General features: G+C 45.1%; 3 protein-coding genes across 3 annotated transcripts; 2 read left to right on the top strand and 1 right to left on the bottom strand.

The window, feature by feature from the left end:
* The first annotated feature begins 2529 nt into the window (after positions 1-2529).
* Positions 2530-4841, top strand: C15H1orf174 (chromosome 15 C1orf174 homolog). The gene is made up of 3 exons (XM_075721597.1): positions 2530-2746; positions 3440-3924; positions 4724-4841. Exons 1-3 carry the CDS (start codon positions 2530-2532, stop codon positions 4835-4837), a joined length of 816 nt encoding a protein of 271 aa, XP_075577712.1. The 3' UTR covers positions 4838-4841.
* A 1874-nt stretch (positions 4842-6715) lies between these two features.
* Positions 6716-10546, bottom strand: DFFB (DNA fragmentation factor subunit beta). The gene is made up of 7 exons (XM_075721556.1): positions 10424-10546; positions 10232-10358; positions 9919-10107; positions 9131-9210; positions 8797-8967; positions 8466-8566; positions 6716-7957 (listed from the first exon to the last, which is right to left on the bottom strand). Exons 1-7 carry the CDS (start codon positions 10544-10546, stop codon positions 7741-7743), a joined length of 1008 nt encoding a protein of 335 aa, XP_075577671.1. The 3' UTR covers positions 6716-7740.
* Positions 10547-11508: 962 nt separating this feature from the next.
* On the top strand, positions 11509-26953 carry CEP104 (centrosomal protein 104). The gene is made up of 21 exons (XM_009493067.2): positions 11509-11621; positions 12133-12306; positions 12630-12768; positions 13449-13514; positions 13911-13987; positions 14154-14322; positions 14541-14699; positions 15321-15569; positions 16451-16654; positions 17189-17356; positions 18098-18271; positions 19809-19985; positions 20303-20509; positions 20995-21111; positions 21696-21732; positions 22248-22329; positions 22942-23050; positions 23359-23497; positions 23955-24022; positions 25485-25575; positions 26817-26953. The coding sequence occupies exons 1-21, from the start codon at positions 11509-11511 to the stop codon at positions 26951-26953; spliced, it is 2856 nt and encodes a 951-aa protein (XP_009491342.2).
* Positions 26954-26957: the final 4 nt, after the last annotated feature.

Here is a 26957-nt window from a genome sequence, read left to right as displayed (position 1 = left end):
GCGTGGGCCAGGCAGGGAGCGAGGCTCCCTGTGCCGGTTATCAGGCAGTGGATCCTCCTCCTGCTCTCTCCCCAGGTGCCGCTAATGAAAAATAATTCAACCACCTTAACTAAAAATAACCTTCCCCCAGCAGGAAAAGACCAGCCGGTGCTCCTGCTGGAGGACTGTTTAGTTTGATAGACCTCTCATTCAGCAGTTAACAGCCAGTACACTTACAGGCAACATTTTTTTTGGCTGCTGTCCCTCGCATGTCACCAATGTTTAGCCAAATGAACTGGGAGGATTATAACAGACAGGGACACTGGTGCAAGTGACAGGCACAGAGACAAGTGCTGCAAGAAGCTAATTTACACATCGAGTTTCACAGCCCGAACCTCCCTTCCTGCTCAATAAGCTCATCAGCTGCTGCTTTATACCCGCCAGCCAGCTTTCATAAAAATGAGGGAGCTCAGAAAATCTTTTTTTTTCCCCTGCTTAGAAAACAGATTCTAATAAAAACCACTTTTTAATATTGTTGAAAATAAGTCGTCTTTTATGTGGAAATGTGGATTTAATGGAAATAGTTTGTGCCGCTCTGATTCTCTTTCAGGGCTGCTCGGCTGCTAGCAGTCCCTGCGCAGCCTTTCAAGTCACTCGGGAGACACTGCCTGCTGCTGAGATGTGGCCTGATCTCGGAGGGGATCTGCGTTCTCGCTTGCCTCTCCTGGGGTGCTCGCTGCGCTACGTGACAGCTGTTTTCTCAGAGAGGGATTAGCCGTATTTCAGAAAATGCGGCAACAATCTGCAGTTGTGAAATCGCCACTGCTTTCCCACAAAGTAACGTGGTTATAGGGGAGAGTGCGGTGACCGCGGCGCAAGAGCTTTGCGAGGGAGCCCTGGCATCCTGGCTGTGTAAAGTGCTTTGTCCCTTTGGAAGCATCCGAGGTCACCCCGCACGGTCTCGGGCGCTTGCAGCCGTGCGAGCCCGCGTCTGCGCTGGGTCACCGGAGCGCGCCAGGCTGCTGCGGGCTTAGCCACCCCTGCCCTTGCTGCTCTGATACACCTGCCAGCCTTACAAGCAGCATAAAGAATGAGACACGCACGGTGCTGTCAACAGCATTTATTAAACCCTTCAGAATTAAATTTTTCTTACTATTTTCAGTTCGTGGGGGAAATTAAAACAACCACCGAGGTTTCCAGCTGCAGAAATGCTGTTCTTCAGCCAGTTCTAGTCCTCTTCTGTTTACGAGACAGTATAAGTTTTCACTGCCTGATAAAAACAATCATCTGTATTCCGTGGCTGCAAGCAACGACACTGTGAGAGTGGAGCAAGTCGAGAAGCTTTTGGAGGAGAATATGAATTATCTCGGCCAGAGAACAAAGCACAGAAGGACCCCTGAGCACTGAGAGAAATTACAGAACAACGGATCAGGCATGTCTCCGAACCTCCGCAGTTTAACTGGGAGACTTCATGCTTTTGAGAAAAAATGTCTTTCTTGAATATTCCTGCAGGTGCATTCTTGCCACTTACTTCTGCGATTTAAATCGTTGCTCGTGTTTTTTAAGGCCAGGATGAATGGACAAGCATTTTATCAGCTAAGTTGGACTGAGGAGCACAGGTAATACCCTCAAATCACTGCCACTTGTGGTATCGCTCTGCAATGAGCAAGAACATTACAGGCTGCTATAAAGAAACAAGTTCCTGTGCCCTCGGCCGGACAGAATTATAAAAATCCCCACAGCGTCCACAAAGCACTGAATTAACAGAAGAGCGAGCTGTAGTTTAATGTGATGGATGGAGCCCCTGGGCTCCATCGTGGCGGACACTGCTGTCCCTCCTCCGCTGCAGACCGTCGGGGCACGCAGTGCCTACAATTTCTCGAAACGGGCAAGCATGCTACCTCGTCTCCCCCGATAAAATAAGTGAAGATAATTACATACTTAAATCTAGGTGTCGGGCTGCTTTGCTACGCAGAAATTCATCTGCTATCGTCAGAGTCCTTGAAGTTAAAGAGGGATTTGAGTTACTGACATAATTTGCTCCCTGAGGGCTGTGGAAACGAACTGAGAGGCACATCTGAATAATAACTACCCGACTGCCCGTCTTATAACTGGAGCTAGTGTCGCTCCAGAAGGACACAATGGGAAGCAAAAGATCTGAAACGTTTACACGCTACGCACCGACCAGGCAGACTTTGGTTGTCTTTTTCCCCCCAGGCAGCAGCCCACCAGGGAGATGTGGAGGCAAGCCCCTCCGTTTTCGTTTTGCTAAAGCTTATTTTAAAGTAATGCTGCCTGTGGGGCAAGCCCGGGGTCTGGGCCTGCGGGATGGGGGTGTGGGTCTGTATGACAGGCTGGGGCTGGCCGCCCTGCCTGCAGCCGGCCCTCAGGCGGGCTCCCCGCCCAGGCCCCGTCTCGCCCCACCAGCGAGCGGGGACGAGGCCTCCGCTCGCCCGTCGCTTCGGCCCGGAGGGGCCGCCTGCCCGCCCGCTACGCCGGAGAGCGGCGGCGGCCCGGCGCGGCTGCCCCTGGGGCGAGAGGCTCCACAAGATGGCGAGCGCGGGCTCCCGCGCCCTCCCCAAGATGGCGGCGGGCGGCGCGGCGCGGCGCGGGAGCCGCACGGAGCGCGGCGGCCCGGCTCTCCCAGGGCGGCGGCGGCGGCCTCCCGGGCGCCGGGCGAGCGGGTCCCTGCAGGGCGGGCGCCCGGCGACCGCCTCGGCTCAGCCCGCGGGGGAAGCGGCGCCGGCCGCCCGCCGCCAGGAGCGGGGCGGGCCCCGCACGCCGAGGCTGGTAGGAGGGCGCGGAGCGGGGCCGGGGCCGCCTCGGGCGGGGGGAGAGGGCCGGGGGCCGGCAGTGAGAGCCTGGGGGGGAGCAGCTGATTATGAACAGCTGCGAACAGCATCGCCATGAGGGAATCGCCTGGAGGATTTAAGTAAACTCTTCGCCTTTCCGCCCTTCCCGCCGCTTTGTCAGACGCCTGTGTGCAGAAACAGCGTGGGGGCCTCTTGGCGTGCCGCAGGGCCGGCTCTGGGGTTCATTACGGTCTAAATGCGGGCGGAGGGCTGTTCGCGGGTGCGCTGCCGCTGGCAAGCAGCGGGACGCTTTGCTGTCCGCTCTGCTGCATCAATGGCCAGCCGCAGCATCCCTAAGAAAATAGGAAAATGGGGGATAGCCGTGTCCGGCGCTAGTTGATGCTTTGAGAAGTAGCTTTCTGCTGGTGATGGACTGTACGTCATGGTTCAGCGTAAGCTGCCTGCTCCTCTTTTCTTCTTTTCATGTGCACTTTCTACTGATTATTCTTCTTAGCGAATAAGAATCGAGATGCTGCTCGCTTGATGGAGTCCTTCAGTTCCACATCCACCCTTGCAGCTAAAGAGATGTGGCAATTTTACATTTCTTTATTTCAAGTAAGCTTTAGGATCTTTTTTTTTTTTTTCCTAACAGTGTTCTTCATGCAAAGCGGCCGACGGACAACCCTCAAAGAGGCTAAAGCATGAAAAAAACAGTCTAGTAAAATCAGAACTCAAAGGACTTGCATGTGGAAGCGAAAACCTTGCTGCGCTGGGGGAAACGCCTAAAACATCCGATGAGGATCGACGTTCAGAAGATCCAGGAGACTGCAGTGTAATTCAACAGAAGAAAGGTGAAAGCATTCCAGAGGCTAACGAAGACAAACAGGAAAAGGAACGTAATGTTCCTCTCAAGCCACGTGCAGTGAGCTCGAGCAGTGGTCCATCAGAAATGGACAGCGCTGAAAATGTGCGCAGTCATGCCTGCAGTGAAGAGGAGAGCAGCTGTGAGAGCGTGCTTTCAGATGGGTCTAGCTCCGAGGACGGAGATCTCCCAAAGAAGCCGCTCCGACTAGACAGCAGTGCTCTCTTGGACGAAGACAGCAACCAGCCAATGCCCGTGGACCGGTTCTTTGGGGACGTTGAGTTTATACAGGTAAGATGATGGCAGTCTGTTCGCTCTGCAGATTCAGTTCTGTTCAGCTTCAGTCTTGCATCTCCAAACAAGAGTAGGCTAGCCTCACAATTGTAGGCAAACTCGACCAGTATGGGTGGACAGCTGGAGTCGTATCCCTGTCCCCTAGATAGAACTATTTGCCTCAGAGATGAAATGAATTGCCAAGGCCTGTTAATTTCAGATGTGAAATCTTTCTTGTTCAGATATTATTATTATGATTCTGTGAGATAGATTTTTTTACTCATAAAGACGCAGTGTTATTCTGTCAAAATATTTTTTCACTGGTCATTGGTTCTTAGTCGTGATTATTGTAATTCTTTGGAATGGAAGCCAATTTCTGGCGCCCTCTGCTTTTGGATCAAGGGCCAGAGCTTTAAATTCGAATCCCGGGTCTGCCTTTAACATCGTGTAACTCTGGGCAAGCGATGCCGCCTTCTTTCAGGTGTTTCACGAGGATGGGCATTTAGCAGGAGTCACGGCTGGTATTTAGGGGGAGTAATGAGGATTCGTTTGTGGAGCACCTCACCCTCTGAATCCTTGTCCAGCCTGCAGAAGGAATGCCGGCCCTCACTTTGGCCGTGAGCCGTGGCTGGTTCAGGCAGGCTCCCCTGAAAGCTCCTCTGCTTCAGCTACAGGTTTATGCCACCGCTTCCAAGGGAAGAGGTGTGTGTCGGTGCCTCACGTATCAGATGTGGAAGTACGTGAACTGTTGGGGAGGTAGGAGGTCTGCCATTTGCCGCAACAGACTTCCCTTAATGATTTTATCTTTTTCTCAAAGGATCTCCCGGCAGTTGCACACCCAAGCACAACGATGAGCAGGCGAGAATTCAGAAAGCTACATTTCATTGCAAAGGAAGATGAGGAGGAGGAGGAGGAAGAGGATGCTGTCTAACAACAAACTGTAAACAAATGAAACCTTTTTTCTTTCTCTTTGCAACCACGTAACGATGGTTGGCTATGTCACTAACATAAGGTGTCTGCGTTTGCCTTTTCTGAGAGAGAGAACTGGTAGTGTTTGTTTTTCTGGAATTGGCAGATGCAGCATTCTCCCACGGTTCTCTGGGACAAAGACTGACTGAATTTTCAGTGATTTGGAAATAAATTGTAATTTATCATTTTACCACTAATATTTACGGAAAAAACAGGGAAAGCGGGAGTTCTTATTGCTTTTTTATAAATTTGAGCCCGTACCTAGGGTGGGCATTTAGGCTCACTCCTTTTTCAAAAACAGCCAAGAAACCCATGTTAGAACAAGGTCCTTTTTCTTTTAATTCTGCAGCGTCTGCCATCGTGGCGCCCAGTTAGTAACGCAGCCAGTTGACTACCCAGCAGAAAGAGGGACACCCGCCCCTGTCGCCTAAGTTGTGTTGCATTGTTTACATCTCAGCCAGAACCAGTGAAACCTCTAAAATGCAGTTCTGCCGGCAAAACTACATGCACGGGTGTCGGTGTGAGTTCAGCGGCGTTAATCTCTGGAAGTCAAGTACGTTTTTGTGGCACGTCAGTTCTCTAACAACCACCACGTGAAGTTGAGCGCTTCCCTCATCCACCAGACTGGCCATAAGCGTTGCCTTTTTTAATAGTTGTGTAATGCAGCTCGTGCGGGATTTTCAATTAACTTCCAAGGGCTGTGAATAGGAGTTTTGTAAACAAATAGACTGGTGGTGGTAAAGGAGGAATAAAACCTCTCAGTGTCGGGCTCGGTAGAATAACAACTATTGACTGCTAAGGATATGGGTCAGTCCACCAAACTTGTTATTTTGGCCCGCGTTTTTAGAAAATAATGAGCAACCTCAGATGATTTCGGGAACTGTTCACTCACCCGATGTTTATGATAATGCTTCTTTGAAAATGTGATTATGCAATAAGCTTCCAGATCTTTATTGTTATAAATAGTTTCTTCTACATTTCTAAAAATATAGAGAAAATGTTATCAGCAGATGGTTTAAATAAATATTAATTTCTACAGCTATAGCCTGTTAAACATTCAAAAGTTGTAAGCCAAACAAATTGTATATGCATGACATGTTAATTTATTCACATTTCCACTCCAGCTGATGCATTGTTTCTGTCAACGATATTTCTTGGCTCCTTTTCACTCTAATTCTGTAACACAGAAAAATCTAATTTTTTAATGGCCTATTCATGGTTTTCAGCACAACTCCATCTTGAAGGAGCTCTCCCAGCTTTCCTTAACACTGTATTTGTTACCGTCTCTTTCTAGCAAACACGTCTGCACACGCAAGCGTTCATTTTCGTTTCAGCACCGTGTAAAATGGTGATTTTCAGTTTGTAGGAAGTGTGCCATACAGTGACATTATGTTTGTCATCAGAATCTTAGCTGTGATGCCTTCCCCAATGTCAAGAGTATAGCATGCATTTCATCTCAGTCACCGATGAGGTATATTCGGTAAGGCAACCTGGAGGGATCGATGCAATGCATGGGTACTAGAAATCCTGTATTTAAAATGCACCTACTTTTCATACTGAAATGGTTGGGGGTGGGAGGGGGGGGATCAAGTTCGTTGTTTAAAGTAAGCGGTTTGCTCTCTGTAGCAAAGCTCCCGCATTTCCAAGACCTAGGAAGTTACGCTCGCACAGCAATACCATCTCAGTACAATTCTGTGTGGACCGGCTGGACTTGCCTGGCTAAGAAAGAGGACCAATGATATGGGGGAAAGCGGAGCTCTTCCCTAGAGATGAGTGACGTTATTTACACTGCAGTAAGTAGCTAGTGCTCCATTTGTAATCACGTTTCCCTGCGCTCAGTCTTTCTAGTCTGTATCGGCCATGCTATGTGACACCTGATTAACCACTCCTGCACCTCCACCCCCAGATATGCACACAGAAAGATGGTGGTAATTTTTTTATTAAAAAAAAAAATAAACATCGTTTACACTGACAGTCCCTGGAAGTTCAGTTGCTGTCAGCTGATACTTAAAAAATTCAAGTAAAAATTGATCTATTTGTATTTTGTTACCTGAGGTAGGGAGTGTTTTACAAAACCGACATGCTCTACAGCAGCAGGTAAACATGATTATAACACGGTAACGTTGCTTGCATTGCTTCAAGCAAACTCAAGCTAAAGAGGCAGAAACTGTTTGAAAGGAGAGGGAAATCGATAGGAAAGCTGACGAAGAACAAAGGCGGTAAAAGCAAAGATATGCCACGGCCTTGCTCTTCCTTGCAAGAGAGGCACGTCCAAAGCGGCAGAAAAGGGGTGGCTGCAGATGAGCGCGGGTTATTTTGGTACAGAGGAGCCAGCAGCTCTTGTCACTGAATTGCCCCTTGGCATACCTGAGGTATGGTGGTTGCCTGCCTGGAAAAGGCACAGAGCAAAATAATTATCCAAAAGTATTCTTTGTTTGGCTTATCATTCAGAGAAGTACAAACCTGCAAGTCCCCTCAGAGTAGTTTTTAAGAGATGTTTTGTCTAAGTTTCCTTTCTGTGTACTGTGAGTTTTGGGCCTGCGTTTGTCACGGCAAGGAAGAGATTGTAGGGCGGCAGAGCCAGCGTCAGCCTCTGGCCTCCTTTTTATACTCTGACTCACAGCTGTATTTTATCACGCTTAACACAGCGTGATCTGAGGAAGGGTAGCAGTAAGTGAGAAGGCGGGAGGGTAGAGTTAGGCACGATATAAATGTATGCTTTGTGAGACTGCAGTTGAATTACTTAGCAAGTCTCTTTTGCCAGGGACTCTTAAATAAGTTTTTGTTTAAGAAACCAGAGCTATTTAAAAATGATACTACGTGACATGATTTTGAAAAAAGCAGCAGTCGCTTCCAGAGGTAGCACTATGAAATCTTGTGGTTTTGCTTCCTTTTTCTGTAAATTTTAGTTTTGTCACAGCTGAGATTATGATTGGTTTTCTTATGACAAGCAATATGTACAAGTTTTAAATTATCCACGGTAAACAGCAGCTGATAGAAGTATTCCCAGTTCACTTCTCTTCCATCTCGTGTTTTGACAGCTTCTGCCAGTTCCGGGACAACAGCGCGTTTCTTCTCTATTCTTCAGTACACAAAAGAGAAAACAATATTGTCATCAGAAGTTTTTTCATAACAATCAAGCCTCCACCTTCCTTTTAGAGCCAGGCAGAATTTGAATTCTTTCACCATAACTAGGTTTATGATTTCCCCCCCTCCCTCCCCGAGGAAATTAGATTAGCAAATCCTGTTTGCTTCATGCACACACAATGCCTGAAAATGGGTCTGAGGGTTTTTGCCAGAGAGGAGCCTTCACAAAGGATGACGTGGCAAGGAGGGGTATACTTCCACACAAAGAAAATCTGAACAGAAGCAAAGCAGCTAATGAGAGGCAGCATTATGATCCTTTTTCAGGATTTTACATTACCAGAAACAGCTGCAGCATCCAAGCATCTTTTATCACAAGGCACTGCTCGTAGGGGAGCTAACTGCACGGTGTGGGGAAGGAGGAGGTAAAGACTCAATGCCTGCGCCCTTCCCGCCCAAGATAAGGGTGCGGGACAGCCGAGCGTGGATGAATGCTTTGTACGTACATGTGATCGAGATTCCAGGTACTGAAGAGGATTCTGCTTTCCCTGTTACCGTAGGGGTTGATGGAATGCTTGCACGGGCAGTCGGCGCTGTCGAAAGGTCCCTGTAAAACCAGACGGCTACAATGAAAGGCGTGTTGCTCACCACACTCGCTGGAACTAACCGAAGACAGATCGCGCACGCTGCAACGTCACCCCGCCACACGTGACGCTGCGCAATGCAAGCGGCCAAGGTCAAGAGCACCGTTTCTTTTTCCTTCCTCTACTGTCCCTGCAAGCCATGCCACCACTTGCTGGAACCAAGACTCCCAGCTTTAGAAAGGGCCGAGCTTACCTGACAGGAGAACCAGCCCTCCGCAGTGCACAGGCGGACCGCTTCCTCCTCTCTTCTGTCAAAGTAGCAGCCGTTGTACTTCACAGATTTGAGTTTATCTGACATCAGGTCAATTATCCTTTTATATGCATCTCTTGCTGTAGGATGAACGTTTGAAATAAAGCTACTAACCTGGGGGGGGGGGGAAACCCAATCATTCTTTGATGCCTATAGCAGCCTGAGGCTCTTTTCTACAATCAATATGCTGCACCATAAAAGCATCTTATATATACGTGATCACAGAATTATTTTTACTAGAAGATCAAAAAGAAGTTACTTCCAGAGAAACTTTTACCTCTTTCATGTAGCTTCGTATTCTGCTTTCACAACTGTATCGCATGTAGCTTGATTTGTTCTTAAATCTGGACTCTAGACCTAAAGGGAGTTAGATTGCGTTGTAACTTAGTGCCGTGCTTCTGCCTAGCTGGGTGTTTATCCCTTCTTTTCATGAACTCGGTATGCACAGATGTTTTTTTCTTTCCCATTTTTCTTTTAGTGGTTCAAGACTACCCTGCTCTTGGCGCTTAAAAGAACCACGCAGAGCATCTGCTGTGAGAGCAGCAGCTGATATTATAGTTGTGAAATGTTTCTCGTTAACTTGCGTACACAGAACGCAAAGAGATTCTGAAGAGAAAACCACGCTGTTCAGGAAGAACTGCAGCAATGACTTGGGAATGGGAGGGGGAGCTTGCAAAGAAAGCATAAAGAAAATGTAAGGAAAGGTTAGGTGGCCGATATGTGCAAGTTACGAACGTACTTTGTGCAAATTGTTAAAAGGTTGCGGATGCAGGAATATGTTAGTGGGGAAAAAGGTATTCTAGAGCGATCGTGGATGGAGCAACAGGGAGCATTGTTTTTTTACTATTTTCTGATCGTAGATACACATCTACTCAAAAGAAACTTAAAAATGCGTGCTGATGTAAGCGATGTAACGAACCCCCGACCAGGTGCCACATGGCACCAGCCAGAGGGACTCCCAAATTCTTCAGCCACTTTTCTAAGAAGCCTAAATTGACGGAAGCAACTCCTGAGCAGAGCGGGGCCTGGTGCCCCCACGCAGCAACCTGCGGGCGAGGGCCCTACCTTCGAACCACTTCTCGTCGTCCTCCTTCTCCTCGGCCAGGATGTTTTCGCTCAGGTTGTGGACGAGATCCGCCAGCAGCCGCCGCCTCCGCGGGGCCCGCTCGTCGGAGAGCAGCTGCCGGGCCGCCTCCACGACGGCTTCTCTCCGGCTGCAGAAGGCGGCCAGGAACCCCTCGATGTCGCTGGCGCCTGCGGATTGCGCGGCTCAGGGACGGAGGGGCCGCGGCCCAGGGACCGAGGGGCCGCGGCCCAGGGACCGAGGGGCCCCGGCCGGACCCGGGCGCTGCCCCGCCGCCCCGCCCGCCACACTCACAGCCCCGCCAGCTCTCTCCGGGGCCCAGCAGCACCAGCTCCGTCTGCGGCGGCAGGGCGCGGAAGTAGCTCTCGGTCAGCTCCGTCCCGTCCTCGTAGAGGCAGAGGCGGCTGCCTGGCAAGGGAAGCTGCCCCGCGGGCGGGTGAGAGGCGGCGGGGCCGCCCCGCACGCCCCGCCGCCCCCGGCCCGCACCTGCAGCAACCGGCAGCCCTTCCGCAGCAGCCCGCGCAGGCTGCGGGCCGCCACCCCGAACTTCTGCGGGCTGCCGCACCCGCGCAGCCGGAACGCCCGCAGCGGCTCCGGCCCCGCCGCCATGGCAGCTGCCGCCATCGCGCCCTCCCGCCCGGCGCCGCCGCGCATGCGCACGCGCACGGGGGGGGGGGGGCGTGCGGGTGGCCGCGCATGCGCGGCGGCGGGCGCGCGGCGTTGCCAGGAGACCCGGCGGCGGGGCCGCCGTGAGGCAGGTGGGGCTCGGCCCGGCCCGGCCGCTTCCCCCGCTCCTCCCCTCCGCTGCCCCCCGGCACGGCCCAGCCTCCCCGGGGGCCCCCCGGCTTTGTCCGCGGCGCTGCCGTTCCCCCGAGCTGGCGCCGCGACCCCTCCGGTGCCTGCGGGGCGCCGGCCGCGGCCTGCTGCCGCCTGCTCTGGCGAAGCGGCCGGGGCCGGGGGGAGCAGCAGCGGCAGCAGGAGGAGGAGGAAGGAAGGAAGGAAGAAGGGAGGGAGGGAGGGAGGGAGGGGGCCGCAATTAATGCCATACTCTCCCTGCGGCACGGGGGTGGCGGGTCGCGGCGGTCTGTGGCGCTTGTCCTGCCCGGCCTCGCTGTCCCTGTCAGCGGCCCAGCCGTGCGCATAGCTGGGAAAAGGTGCCAGCTAGCTTTTGGCTAAACTCACCCTTTTCCTGATTGTTCGGGGTTTTTTATCTTCGGCTCAAGCACGCAGAGGGTGGTACGGGTCGCTTCCATGCATGTTTTGGAACTTGAATAGTTTCAAGCTCCATCTTGGATGAGCAGGTTGAATTGAGTTTATTAGCAAACTGCTACACAAGTTAGCTAAACCCTCATTTCGTGAAGCACTAATGAAACACCCAGCATAAGAACATGGTGCGGTTTATGGCGCCGATATTAATTAAAGAAAATTTAGATTTGTAGTCGTCACCTACTGGCTTGATGGACCACAGGTTTGAATTCTTTGACTGTACCATTTCAGTGTTCTTTTATTGTCCTTCCAGGGACTAGCTCAGGCTCAAAACATCACCGCTTTGCCTGGCTCACTTCTGCAGGATGCCGCACAAGATCGGTTTTGTAGTCGTTAGTTCATCAGGACACGAAGACGGCTTCAGCGCGCAAGAGCTGATGGTGCACGCGCCGACAGTGAATGGATGGCGATCGCCCAGGTACCGCGAGTGGGAGGAATGCGCATAGTTCTGAAGCACTGACTTTAAACTGAGTGGGAGATGCACCACACATGGGCAGAGCAGCTTACAGCACCCCAGACCAATCTGATTATAAAACCAAAAAAGTTACTTAAAAAATCCTTATCCTGGGGAAAAACGTGCCTTGGTTGTCACCGAAAGGCATCACGTTACATTTAAATAAAGTCCTTTAAAAGGAAAAAAGGGAACTATTTTTGTTCTTGTCAGTCTTGGAGCTTGCAACTGCTTTGGCTTAGTATTAAAAAAGCAGCTTTCTCGACACATCCTCTAGATGTGCGTGGGGTGCTTCAACACACACATGTGTGCAATGAAGAGAAGAGTGTTTCTACTCTACTCTTTGGTTTCTTTTTACAATATTTGTAATGCTGAGTTAACCTATAATAATTGCGGAAAGTTTCATTATGAAATGTTACTCAAGCTGGAAGTGAAGTCATCTTTAAAAAGATGATTAAGAAGTTGTGTATGTTTTCAGACTCTGTCAGTACCCACAGGAAATTGTTCTGCAGTTGGTGGAGAGATGTCGAATACGAAAACTGCAGTTGCTTGCTCACCAGTACATGATTTCAAGCAAAATTGAGTTCTACATCAGTGAAAGCTTGCCTGAATACTTTGCTCCTTATCAGTCAGAGAGGTTTCACAGACTAGGGTAAGTCAAAACGTTCTGCATGGTTTTATTACCTTAATCGGAAAGGCCTCAGGAGGAGATAATACTCATTATGCTTTGCATGCAACATTGATACGCTGTACTGCAAGCAGGAAAGAGATTCCGTACTTGCTTAGATCTGCAACAGCGCTGAAGACGTAGGTGTAAGAGGCACAATGCAGGTGAACGTTTCTTGTCGGATGACAGCATGCATTGTTTCAGTTGTGAGGGAGTTTTAAACCTTACCCAAGTACTAAGTGAGGAGCAAAAATATGGCTGTGTATTTGTAGGTTTCCCCTGCTTATGTGTTATGTTTTCCTTCTCAGTTATGTCCCTCTCTCGGACAATGAAAAGACTGATTTCAAAGCACGAGAGTTAAAATCTGTGTATATGGATGCAGTTGGCCAGTACCTGAAGCTGATTTTCCATAAAAATTACGTCAATAAATACAACTTATACGGTCAGGTAAGTTAAGAGTCCTTACCTGGTAAGCTAGGTGAAGTTTCAGTAGTACCCAAGAGGCACAGAAATCCGCTCCCTTGATTTGTAGAAGCTAAAAGTGTTGTTTGAAAGCTCCTGGGTTTATTTTTTGTTTCTTTTAAAACAGAAAATACAAATAAGAGGTTATAAGCAACTTGGAAATCATGACCAAGTGCATGCAACTTATCCAGAATGAACGAGTCAAGTGCATGTTCCATTCCTGCCTTTCATTCTGAGTTTTAGACTGCACGGTGGGCTCTGTGCTGAAGACAAAGTACTTCCTCTGAGAACAGCTTTGCGGTCACTACAAAGCCACTCTTAGGCTTTAGGATCTGACGTGGCATTAAGCAGAGGTGTTGTACAGCCATCCTGATACAGAAAAAGCAAATATCTGCCTCAGTTCTTCAATGACTCTTTTCACTTCCATCCCAGACCAGAAAAGGGAACAACTGATGGCTGTGCAACGCGGTCTGTAGATTTGGTAATATATTTTTAATGAAGCATGACGTACATTTAGCACCCGGTGCTTTTCTTTGCTTCCGTACCACCCTGGAGACCACAGGTCCTATTTTTTTTTTGTTGTTCCAATTTTTTTGTTTCAGTTTTCATAAGATTGGAAAAAGTAATGACCTCGTGCATTTATGTTTTCTTTAAATCTATCCCAGGTTGCCCTCGTAGCTATAAACATTATTGGAGATCCAGCAGACTACAGTAATGACAGCAATAATATTGTAAGTGCAAAGCATCCCTGTCTTTTTACTGTTGCTACACGTGTTCAGTTACAGGGTTCTTGGGGTGATGAAATGCATCATCTTCTGCTAGTTTCTACTGTAGCAGAGCTGCCAGGTATCGACTTGTTATTTTCTTTTAATGTTTTCTCGAAGCAAGAAAGATCTCAAAAATTGAGCCCGATTTGTGGATACAAAAAACAAAACGTAATCAATTGGAACATTTGCTTTTCAGCCTCTCCAAATTCTCTTGTTTCAATATGCCCCAAAACATAAGTACTATAAGGTGCATAGCTTATGGTGATTGTGGCAAGTCAGAATTTCTGTCCTGAACGCACACTTGATGTTGATGAGTGTGCATTAAGGTTTGGGTTTTTTTTTTTTTCCTCCCCTACACAGCCTTCCAGAGAGAAGCTGATAGACCACTACTTAGGAATTAAATCAGATGATCCTGCCTTAGATGGAACTTACCTGGGGTAAGGATGTGCTTTTCTGTGTACCCTGGCAAAACATCTGCTCAGCCTAAAGTAGTTCTCAGTCTCTATATTTCGTTAGTTCCCTGCTAGTGAAAAGAGAAGACATATGCTCAGCCTGGTCTCTTTTGGATTAGCTGAAAGTTTTTTATTCATTTTATATCTTCAGGAAGCCTGACTCCATTTCGCCTCTGGACGATTTGGCTTTTGACATGTACCAGGATCCAGAAGTTGCTCAGATAATCCGTAGACTGGATGAGAAGAAGCGCGAAGCTGTCCATCATGAACGCTACGATTATGCCAAGAAACTCAAACAAGCGATCGCAGACTTGCAAAAGGTATTGTTGAAAGACTGTTTATCTCTTAAGCCGAGCAGTGTTCCAGCGATCCACCAGGACACTAGCATTCATGTGGAATCCTAATGATTTCCAGTATATTTTCAAAATAGTGACTTTATTAAAACAAGCTATCTGATTTTAACTTGGCTGGAAATACTGAAATGTACGCTTACGTACAGTAACGTGATTCCAAGCTAACTTGTTACACCGCCTTCTAGGTAGGCGAACGGCTTGGACGGTATGAGGTAGAGAAGCGCTATGCTGTAGAGAAAGAGGATTATGATCTGGCTAAAAAGAAGAAACAGCAAATGGAAGCGTACCGCCTGAAGGTGTATCAGCAACTGGAGCTCCACAACCTTCTGGACGCAGAGCTGATGGTTGGTACTGTTATTCCTAGTTCAGGGGGCTTTGTCACGTGGGTGTTGGAAATAGAAATGGCAGAGCAACCAAAAGAAATTCAGGGAAGAATTGTAACACAGGTATTTTATGACAGTTACGTATGGATTTTAGGTTTTCCACTTGGATTGTGGATTTCCCTAACCAAAGACTTGCACATGGCATTTTGTGAACATGCTTACTTCTCCATAAATTACGTTACATTAAACTGTTAAGGTCTCAAGCAAATGACGTTAGAATCCTGAATGTTTTGCATAATTTCAGGGCTACCCGATGCAGACTCATAAGGTACTTCCTCCTATTTTGAAGGGCTGTAACAGGCTTTTGCTGGGATCATGGCTAACCATACAGAACCAATGTGATAAAATAGAGTTTTAGGTTGCTCTCAGAACAGGAAGCTTTAAAACCTCTCCACACACGCACCCACACAGAATTATTTTCCGATTGTTTCATAAAGCTGCGTCCAGTGGAAACGATCACATGAGGTCTGATACTTACTTGAAAGCAGCAGAATCTTGTTGACTGTCAGAGTTGCAGCTCTATTAACTCTGATTTTAGCACGTTGCTAGCCTTGCTTTACAAAATCTCCTTCCCTTTCTCAGACTCGAAAACCACCTGACTTGCCTTTGGAGCCTACGATTTACGCTGACGATCCTCAGTGCACAAAAGCTACAAATTCACCTCGTTGTGAGCGCACAGAACCACAAGAAGGAGAGCCATGGAAAGCAGAGCCTTTGCTGGAAGAGAAGTCGGCAGGTCCCACTTCTACTGAGCCTGTTGCTCCCCATCAGTCCCCTCCTCCTCCTGTGACTCATCCCACAGCCTCCGGGGAAGTGTTTCCCAGAGAAAATGTGAGTAGTGTACCTCTGTTACTGCAGAAATCTATCGCACCAAATGACCTTGTATTCAACCTTCCAAAACAATGAGGTCTTCTGTGGTTATTCTCATGGCTTACATAGTCTCTCGAATTGACTGCATGACTTAGCAGTGCCCATCTAATAATTGGCATGGGTCTTTCTCCTTCCTGAGTTGCTTTGGAAGCTTCTACAAATGTTCATTGAGATTGAGGCAAAAGGGGATTATACCTGATTTACAAATAGATGAATGGAAGCAAATAGATGTTAAATGCCTACTCAGGGGTCACACGACCAACATAGTGGAAGCTGAGTTCTGCTTGCTCCATTAATGGCTTAATAAATCTCCTTGGAGATCACATTGGATGGATCTGCAGCAGCAAGGGAATTTGTTGAAATGTGGTTGTGGGGTAATAGTCTTGGTGTCATGTCTAAAGAGAGGAAGAAAATCATAGTATCTAGTTATCTTCAGGTTTTGCTGCTCCAGCTTTTGGCAAAGCTAAGGAAGACCTGCGTTGATTCCCGTAGCAGTAGTGTTCTCTCTTAACAGGGTATTGACATAAAATAATTTAACAAATAAAGCTTCGTGAATTGCTGGCTTCCTAGCAATGGGTGATTTCTTCTGTAGATGTGTGCACCTCCACAGAAGGCATTTTGGGTGTGTTTTATTGTGTTATAGCCAAGAAATAAGTTTTACTCCCAGGCACTGATTCCATTTCTTCATGATGTTATTATGGGAACCTCAATATCTGTGCTTAATTGTAAAGCGGTACTGCTTTGACAGGGGAGAAAAGTACAGTGAGGTGAATCCAATTAGTGATGAAACAACTTCATCTTTAACTCATTTCTAGAATAGCAAATTTTATCTTCTCTGTTAGGTTGAATCTCTACCGTACGACGAGAGACCTCTTCCAGCTATTTGTAAGCAGTGTGATGAAGCAGTTGCGTACCTTGAGCCGGAGGTGACTGAAGAGGATATCAGTGATACTCCAAGAAGTGGCATTACTGGGGAACCAGAGCCATTAACTGAGAAGGCCCTGAGGGAGGCCAGCCCTGCTATTGAAGTTTTCGGAGAAGCTCTGGTAAAGAACAACAAAATAAACACACAGATTATTGTGATCTTTGTTGAGTTGATTTGATGCACGCTCCATCAACAAAGACCTACTGATATGATTTTTACACGTTCAGATCTGTTACTTAAAAATCTGCAATTAAAATTGGACCTGGGATACATGGGTGCCTGTTTTCAGCGTTTACATGATGCTGTAGCTTTTATGATTGATTACTTGATGAGCTATTAAGCAGATAAGTGTCCTTTAGACTGCTTTAGGGTACGGACCCTACCAGAACACCCATAACTTGCCACTGTCTTTTGTAGGGAGAGAAGCTATCACTGTGCCTGAAACGGTTCCTTGAGCCTGACCTGTTAATCCATTTGACTCATGGTTTTTCAAAAATATGTGCTTTTAATAAAAGCCAGATTCCTGTAGGAAACACCTGGGGGTTTTGTGCTTAAGTTCATATATTCTTTTGAGGCTGTTTCTGTATATAAATGTTGAATAAATATTGAAATATCAGCATTGACCTTTTAAGAGAGAAACTTGTTCTGTGTTCAGGTTTCAGGAGCATATTCCAAAACTTGGTCATATCGAGAAGATGCTTTACTGGCTGTCTATAAGAAGCTGATGGAAGTGTCAGTAAACACTCCGAAGGATGATTTAAAGAACATGCTGAGGGCTGCCATTTTTCTTGTAAGGAGAGCCATCAAAGACATAGTGTCTTCAGTAAGTTGTAGTATGTTTGATAAGAAATGCTCCAGTGGAGAACTAGCAGCAAAAATTGCAGAACCGTGTGATTAACGCACTTTAAATAACGTAAACAAATAGTTTGTAAAACTACTTTTGAGTAAGTTAAAAACAAACAAACAAACCAACCCAAAAAACCAAACAAAAACCAACAAACCCAAAACTCAAACCAAACCAAAAAACCCCCCCAAAACTACTGAAATGTCAGCTTTTAGATAGGATCAAGGACTGGGCACTGCCTAGCATTCAGCAGCATGGAAAATACTGCCCTGGGCTGAGTAATGAGCTTGAGAAGCAACTGCTGACGCAGTAAATGCGTAGTGTGGTTGAGCCTTTTGGGGTTTTGGGTTTTTGGTTTGTTTTATTTTTTTGTAAAGTTGAAATACAGCAATGAAGTAAGTTTTCGTTTCCAATTTGAGAAACTACTGTTAGCCTAAGGAGACTTAGGCTTCAAATAAGCCCTAAACAAGAAGAAAAGAAAAAAATCAAGAGCTGACTTACTCTTTATAAAACAAATTCTGAAGCCTTTCACCTAAGCCCTAGCAACATGTTTTCTGGAAGAGAGGTGCCTGAAGTAGCTTCCATTAAGAGTGTTCCTGTAATTCTAGATTCCCATTGCTGCTGTTCTTTAGAACTACAGAAAAGACTTTACAGTACTGTCTGGAGACAGGGATCTGTGTGGTATTTTTGTTCAGTGTTTCCTTTTTCTTTTTAACTTAGGTTTTTCAAGCTTCCCTGAAACTTTTAAAAATGATCATTACCCAGTATATACCAAAACACAAACTAGGGAAACTGGAAACTTCTCATTGTGTGGAAAAAACGCTTCCAAATTTGCTTTCTAGAACAGGAGACTCTTCATCCCGTCTTCGCCTTGCGGCTTCTAACTTTATTCAGGTAGGTGTTTTTCTGCAAGTTATGGTTTGATTTGCATTAAGAAAGTCACAGAGCTTACAGGTGGGAAACATCTAATCAGACTTGACTTCAAGTCCAGAGTTTGCTGCCGTAAAGGATTATGCCTTAGGTGGAAGGCAATGTGGTAGCACTGACTCAGTGTCTGTGCAGTGTTTTTTCCAGCTGTGTGTTCTCACCGCTGTTGTTGGGGACAGTGTGTGGAGATGGCTGCTGCTGCAGATGCAAGAAGGGTGTAACTCTTCCATTCTTGGTTGTGAGTGATCTGTAGAGATGAGAGCAAGAAGGTACAACATACTCCTCTGACCGCGTTGTGATTTGATTGCGTTTTTGACAGTCAACTTTTGAAAGTTGACTTAGCAAAAGCATGAAAAAGACATCCATTTTGAAAGACACAGTCCATTCCTTGCTCAGTGTTAGCAAAGAGCAGCTGTGAATAGCTGCAAGAAGATTACAGGCTCTCTTTTCCAGTAGAATTTAGAAGAAAGAACAGTAGTTCTGTGTGAAAATGTGTCAATTCGGTCCCAGGAGTGGAGCGGAGCGAGTCACTGGCTCTGGGTTACTTATCTTTGCTTGCATCCGCACGTGGAGGGAAAAGAGGACTCTTTCGCTGTAGAAGTACCTAAATTTTAACAGTGGCGGTGTGTGAAGCAGTCTGGTGTGTCACTGGAACCCCAAAGGTGACAGGTTACTTTATTACTACTGCTTGGCTTGTCTAGAACAGATTTTGTAACAGAATGAGAACATGGTTTCAAATGTATGTTGGTAGACTGGACATGGCCTGGAGAGATGGAAAATGTGTTTATTTTCCATCGCTGCTAATAGATGATATGCTGCCTGAATAAGCGTATGGGGAAGATGCCGCATATTTCTAGAAATGGGGATGCCTAAACCAGACCAGCCAACCCAGTGACCGCTGCATGTGGCCCTCAGGAAGAGGGACTGCAGGACACCATCATCCGCTTGAGTGTCTGTCAGCTGACAGGAACGGGGAATTAAATGTTCTGCTACCAGCAAAGGAAGAAACATTGAGCTTTGAATAACAGCAGAATTTAGCTCTTAAGGTTCTTTACAAAATAGAATGAGAAATTATAAGATGGCATATGTCTTCTGAAGCAGTATTGAATTTCATCTTGATGCCATGTCAAGACTTTGTATCCTTTGTGACACTTCTCATCTACCTCCTCCTCAGATAGTTCAGTGTAAGGTGGAGTTCTTGAAATTTTTCTTGCAGTCCAGTTCTAGAACTCATCTGAGCATGTCTCGGATTTTATCGATTTCTCAGTGGCTTTCTCTCTGATGACAAAAGCAAGACCAAACATCTGTATACTCTTCTCTTTAAAGCCTTTGTGAGCATCTTCTGGCTGCTAAAGTAACAAATAAGCAGCTGCTTCTTGTGCAAGGCTTATTCCATTTTACTTAACTTGCTGTAAGTAACTTAGAGTAACTCTACTTTGCAAAGACAGTTCATTTTCCTCATTTAGCGTTCCTGCATGCACACTGACTCTCTGTATGTTTATAGGAAATGGCGCTGTGTAGTGAAGTTAAACCTCTTCAGATTGTTCCAGTTCATTTGGTTCAACCATTAAAACCAAACTCCCCAACACATCTGGCAATGAGTCAAGTGGAATTAGTGGAATGCCTCTTGAAAGACATGGGAACTGAAAACTCCGGCTTTACCGTCAGCAACGTCATGAAGGTAGGATTCTGAGTTTACAGCACATCAGGCTTTTTTTTTGTTGCATTTTATTAGGGCTTGTCTGTTTGTTTTGGAGTGCTTGGTGAATTACTAAAGAGAATTTATGAGCCTCTTAGAGGTGACAACACACAACCTTGTGAGGAAGCAAGATGCCAATACAGAAAAAAGGAACCACTGGGTCAAAAAGTGTTTGGAAAAACCTGTCTGTGTGGAGATTTCTCCCACTGCAGTGAAATAATTGTCTTAGACTAATAAGCACGTCCTTAAAAAACGTGGGACAAAGAGAGGCATAATTTTTTCTTTTTTTTTTTTTCCAGTTTGCAACAGGAGCTTTGGAACACAGAGTTTACGAAGTTCGTGATGTAGCCTTGCGGATTATCTTTGATATGTACAAGAAGCACAGGGCTGCTATACTGGAATATCTTCCTCCAGCTGATGCAAGCATTCGCAAGACTGTTCTCTATAAAACACTCTTTGACGGATTTACTAAAATAGATGGTAAACTTTCTGAAGCTGAAATTAGGGTACGTCATAAGGCTGTGGAACATGCGTAGCTACTTTAAACGTTGCATTCGACTGAGCAATATAGCTATTTCGTAGCTATATTAGACACTGAGTGACACACGTAGCAGAGTATCTTGTGTGTTGTTGACACTACTCAGTGTAAAAAGCTGGTGTTCAGTTTATCACATATACTCGCTCTTGCGAAGAAAGCCTACAAAGAATACAGAGATGGTACTTCTGAAATAATACACAATCATTTTGGAAAAGACACAGATACTTTTTTATGCTGGCTGGTCTTGGAAACAGTAAGCACAGAGGAAATGCTGTGTGTTTCTTTCAGGTTAGTGCAGAGGAATCTGGGGAGGGGAAGCTGTTACTGTAGCAGGCCGATCATTTAGCCAAGCAGGATCTTTCTGGCACTGTTCTATGCTGATGTGTTTTGCAATCTCTTCTATATGACAGATGGTTCAAAAACTTTTGTAATTGAAAGAGTATTTCTTGACAGGCACAGAGAAAGGCAGTAACAGAACAAGCAGAGAAACAGAAGAAGGAAGAAATAAAAGTTCTGCAAGGTCAGCTGGCAGCTCTAAAGGAGATACAAGCAGAAGTTCAGTCTGGAAAGGTTAGGGTGTTTGGGGCTTGATTTTTTTATTTTTTTTTTTTTTATTAAATCCCTTTTTCCTCAGGTATCACAGGCTTAGATAAGTAACATTACTGTCTCATTATAAACTAAAAAAAGGAAGAAAGAAAAAGAAAGAGAGGGAGACTCCATGACACAGACTGACTTTCATCCTCAGCAGTCCAGCTTAAAATCTGGGGGGTTGTTTTTCCTAACACAGTTTAACATTTGGATTCTTTTTTTATAACAGTTTTGTCTATCATATGGTAAATTTGAGAGTGGTTCTGGAAGTCTTAAGTGTTTCTTTACTAGCTAGAGTATAGGAATTGTACTGAGTGCATCAAGGCCCTCCAGAAGCATGCTCTACTGCACATCCATTAAGTTTTATATCTGAACCTTAGAAAGATTGCTGCCTCAGTACCTGAGAGATTTGATGTGGGACCAGAGGCATGAATGTTGTAATGCATTGGCTCTGCTTCTAAGCTTTTAATTCCAGAGAAAAATCAGGATATAATCTGTTCTCTTTCTCCCTGGCAAGCATCACTTTCACTAAGGGAATTTCTGACTTAAATTTCTTTGTTCAATAGGAGAAAGCACCTGATTTTCAGAAGCCAAAGAATCAAGGTAGGTAGTTTTGAATAGTATTAAGAAACGTAGAGATACTTCAATATGTCTTTGAAGCACTGTAGATGCTTAATGGATTATTAAACGGAATTATCTTAAATGGAATTATCTCAGTTAAAAACATGCCTGAGTGCTTCGGATTGGCTGAGTCTCAACCTGCCGTAGAGGTAACCCTTAAGTTCATGAAAGAAAATGTACCAGCAGCTAACCAGTTAATTTCTAGTAAGAAGTTGGTATGGCTTGCCTTGAAACCATTTTAGATTTCTCTCCAACCTGAGGCAGATCATCTACTACATGTGAAAATAATCACTAAAATATCTTGCTGTTGTAGATCATTAAAGCAATAGTTTCCCAACTGCCTACAGGTACGTTGTCTTTCAGTGCTTGTTTACCACTGAAAAGCAATGGTACGCTTCTGCTAGGTTTTTTGCTGTTAAGGCCCAGAGAAGCAGTATTTCTCGGCCTGCACAAAAGCTAATCAAAATGTGATCTTGTTAATAGTTCTCTTTTTACAGGTTACCAGGTAAACAAAAGCCCACAGCCTGCAGCAGCAGAGATTCCAGATGATCATTCCTCTGTTGCAAATTACTTGGATAAGTAAGTTAGATGAGCAGCTTCTAATCACCTTAAGCACTTAGTACAACCTGCAAGCTAATAACGTTAGCAACATTCTTCCAGTAGATCAACACCAATACCTTCAGCACTGAAACAATGAAAAAGAAAAGCTCTTCTAACAGCTTTGGAATTATCACCAGGCAATCCTAGATGTTGATTTTTTAAGTTCTTGGATAGTGTGAACTTGTTTTCTTTCAAGTAGTCGCTTGTGGGATAAGAAATTGCCATGGCTTAATATTTGGCTGCCAGGACAAAATGAGGCAAAGATATATTGTAGGTTTCCTGTGTAGTGTAGGATAAGGGCATAGAGAAAGCATTTGAAAATTCTGGAGCCATGAAAGCCAATTTCAGTGAGCTGTTCTCAGCGCTTTTGTGGAATTATGTCTTTCTATACGAACAAATCCTTTATAGTTGTATTGACCATAAAATATATAATAGTATTTGTTCATGCCCTATCCCTAAGGTCAGCACTATATAGGGAAAATAAGGTGCACTGAGACGTTAGCTACTTTTCAGAATAGTTTCTAACAGAAGAACCAGGGGTCATCCCTTTCACTCTGTGACCTTACTGATGTTTGTATTTTTTTTTCCTAGCTTATGTATTTTTTGTGGTGAAAGGGACGAATCCTTCACAGAGGAAGGACTGGATCTCCATTACTGGAAATACTGCCCTGTGTTAACCAGATGTGAGCACTGCAAACAGGTTAGGCGTAAACTTTCTAGAGCTACTACAAGGCACTAACTGTTGTTATTCTGGTTTTAAGGCGCTATAAGGTATTTAACGCTAAGGTAGATGAATCTGCAACACAACTGTGTGATCTTGGGTAGTGCTTTTTGAAAAGAGCAGCATTATAAATTGTATTAATAACTGGACTAAAGTTTCATTTTCCCTTTGTCATTTTGGAAAGTGGGATTTAACTTCCAAAAACCACATAAGCAGTTTTGTTCAATACTATCCTTATTTCCTCGGCACAGTACGAATCTCCTTGGGTGCCTCTTGCTCTGTTGCAGGTGGTGGAAATAGCAAGCCTGACAGAGCACTTGTTGACGGACTGTGATAAAAAGGACAGCTTTGGGAAATGTCAACGATGCAGTGAGGCCCTTCCAAAGGATGAGTTGCCCAAACATATTAAGAGCAAGACTTGCAATCGTGAGTACTTTCGAACAGGAAGGTTGAACTTCAAAGGTCAAGTCAGTCAGACTTTCAAATACCGTGTATCTTTGGCAAGTCAGACCACTTCTGTTTAGGTACTGCACTGTGGATTTAGAAATCTAAGTAAATCCTCGGGAGGGAACACTTTTGGAATAAATGCCCAAGTTTCCCAGTGCTTGAAATGCTTCACTTCTATGGAAGTATGTGGGGAGGGTGAGTGAGAACAGAAAGCCTCTACCACATCCCTGCAAATTAAGCCGCATCGTTCCTTTTGATCTCGTTTTGACATAGATGATTAAACATGGGACTTCTTTGAGAGCAGTTAATGATAATAGCGTAGGAGCTGGTTTGGCTGTGAGGTAGTTTTATGCTCTTTGTTGTGCAGGTTTTCTCCTCTTGTATTTGAAATGAGCCTGTCTTTGCAATTCTTACATTATTTTTCTAATCATTTCAGCTGCCAAACCAGAAAATGTGGCAAACCATTGCCCCTTGTGCCATGACAACTTTTCCCCAGGAGAGGAGGTAAGACTGCCTTGCAGATTGGTTTGATGTTGTTAGGTCACTGGGACTGAATTCGTGTCCTCTTCTAACACTGACTTTTACCCAACGACTTAAGAACTTGCCTGGATTATTGCTGGGGTCTCTAATGGCTATCTCACGCTCTGGGGACCATATTTGAAACTGGGTCTTCTGCTCTTAGAGGTGTCTGTGGGGACCACAGGGCTGCGGGCTATTCGGTGTCGGTCTTTCTCCTCCCGCATAGGCAGCGATGCACCTTCCAGCTTTCCAAATTCCCACCTGCTGCCAGATTCTGTGAGTTCGCTTGTCAGCCCTAGGGTTCAGAGTGATGTTATGCAGCTTAAAATACTGCAGCAAGATGTTGATTTGGGTGTAGGAAAAAATTGACGTGAAGGAAGTAAGCAAGAACTGCTGTAATTGTCAAGAGAGTGGAGATGGCCTCTCTCTCGCGTCTACATGCTGTTCCCTCTAACTGCCTAATGCTATGAAATCTCTGACGTGCCAGCTCCAAATCGTGTGTTCAGCAATTCAAAATATGTATTAGTATTATATAGAAAGCAATTTGTTCAGAGAATACCTAACATCTCTGTTTCAGTCTTTTATATGAATCATCTAACACTACATTATGATCATATTTAAGTATTTCTGTGTATGATTTAATTTTCAGAAAAAGACTATCCAGGAGGCAGCCAATGACTCTCTACTGAGTATTAGATACAGTTAAATGTCAATGGCTGATACATAATCTATGTCATTTTCTTCCTTTCAATGGGACTGTTGAGCAGTGCTTCTGTTCTCAAAACCAAGTTTTTTCCAAATACTTTTTGCTTTGCCTGGCATGAGGAGCTCAGAAAATACTGTAACCAAATCTCAAACATTTGTTGAGAAACGTACGTGTTGTTTGGATTGTTCTTTTTTCCCTTGCTTCTGCCCAAATTATTCTTGTAGGAGACTTCACGTAGCCTCTGGTTTGAAGAGGCTGTCACGTTTTCTTGTAACAGCAGCTCCTACTCCTTTGGGTTGCTGAATGCTTTAGCTATTATCATAACCTTGCAGTTATGCCCACACTTTTTGGGTTTAAAATATGTATAGATGAAAAGATTTTCCATGTTATTTGTACATTGCTTTTTCCTGATTTGAACTCAGTTGTTAATGAAGAAGATTTAAAAGAAAACGAACGTCACTCATTTTTAATTTCTAGGATCTGGCTGGGGTTTTTTATTGTGATGTACCTTTTTAGTTATATTAAAAAAAATGGATCTATATCAATTTCTGTTTCACTTAGTAAGTCATGAGGTGCTCATGCTTTTATGAGTGAGCAGATTAAAATGCTGTTGCCGTAAAGTCTGTACACAACTCTTGTTTTCCCTGTGTTCTAAAAAGTAGATGTGCATACATAGTGACTAGATAAAAGTTGGCTAATTTTGCTGATATTGTAGTATCACTTCTTTCTAATTGACTTCAGGCCTGGAAATCTCACCTAATGGGCGAAGATGGCTGTAAAATGAATCAACGGAGGTTACCCACAATACATAAAACTTTTCTGGTGCAGCCTGGTAAGATATTATTTTATGATAATAATGACTCTGCTTTTTACTACATTGCCGTTACTTAAGACAAGTATTCCGTCCTCAAGAGCAAGCTGGCTCTTTGTTACTTGTTCAATGCATTTTTTGCATTTGCATAACCTAACTGATGTTTCTCATGCTGGTATAGACTACAGTATACTGTAGGAGGAGCAAATTCTCAAAATTATTCAATAACAATGATTTCAAAACGAGGACATTAGCTCAGTTGACTGGGAAAACTGGCGTATTTGATCATTTGATCAGTTCAGGGTTTTTTCCTGCATAACAGTATGACTGTGAATAGAACAATCAGCAGCGATACTAAACGGTTAACATTCTGGAAAGCTCCTGAACGCTGACACAGAGAACAGAGCGCCTGATTTAGCTTTTAATGTCCAATCAGAGGATGCTAATCTAATCCTAATTACAAGATGAATTGAATGATTAGTGCTGTGTACTGCTTTTCCTTTTCAATTCAGACCCAGGAGCTAGGCAGAATTTATGATTGTGCAGCTTCTTCACCAAAAAAAGAGAAATGGATGCTGATGTCAGGTGTTTGGTTTTTTTGGTTTTTTTTTTAAACAGTCATCTTTATTTATGAAGCACATGCAAAATCCTTTTATTTCCTAACACAGAAGTTAAACACACAAGCTATTTTCACTGCCTGCAGCACCAAAACTCTTTTGGTCAGTCACATCCCAAACCTTTCCTCCTTCAGCCTTTTTTCAGAGTTCTTTATTCCGCTGCATGTTCAGGTCATCACTAGAGTTAACCTTCTCTGTCTGATATTTGCTTTGCTCATAGCTGTGTTTTGCAACTGTCTCTTTCAGCTGTCGTAAGAGAGCGCGGTTAAACTCAACAGTTTCCAGTCTTGGGCTGGACCGATAATCATGCCTGTCTGTCTGTCTTCAGCTTTGCTGTTTCTGCTTGCTAATGAGAATGCTAGTTAGTTTGCTGCTGCTTAGGATTTGGAAGCATAGAAGGAACTTAAACCCTGCCTGGATACAGCTCGAGCTCCAGAGCAGTTTCCTAGAGACGGGAAAGGAACCCTGACCATTCAGGCCTACCGCTCCCGGTATGAGATGCATCTCAGGCTGGAAGCCTGCCAACTTTTAGTTGCTAGTATCGGTCATTCAGACTTAATCTATTTTGAAAATCAAAATGGGAGATAAAACTCAAGACTGGGACTAGATGTGCTTGCAATAACAATCTGCATTTTCTCTTCACAGGCAAAATAGGTGGCCAGTATTTCAGGAAATCGGGTCCTTCAGGAGCAAAAGCTCGACCTCCCTCTGTAGGAAGCAAGATCCCAACCCCAAGAGGGGGCCCCAATAAAAGCACTGGCAAAACATACTCAAAGCGATGACAGG

Source organism: Pelecanus crispus, chromosome 15, assembly GCF_030463565.1.
Source record: "Pelecanus crispus isolate bPelCri1 chromosome 15, bPelCri1.pri, whole genome shotgun sequence".
Classification (NCBI taxonomy): domain Eukaryota; kingdom Metazoa; phylum Chordata; class Aves; order Pelecaniformes; family Pelecanidae; genus Pelecanus; species Pelecanus crispus.
Note: the sequence above shows the minus strand (reverse complement) of the source record. Positions and strands in the feature narration are given on the sequence as shown.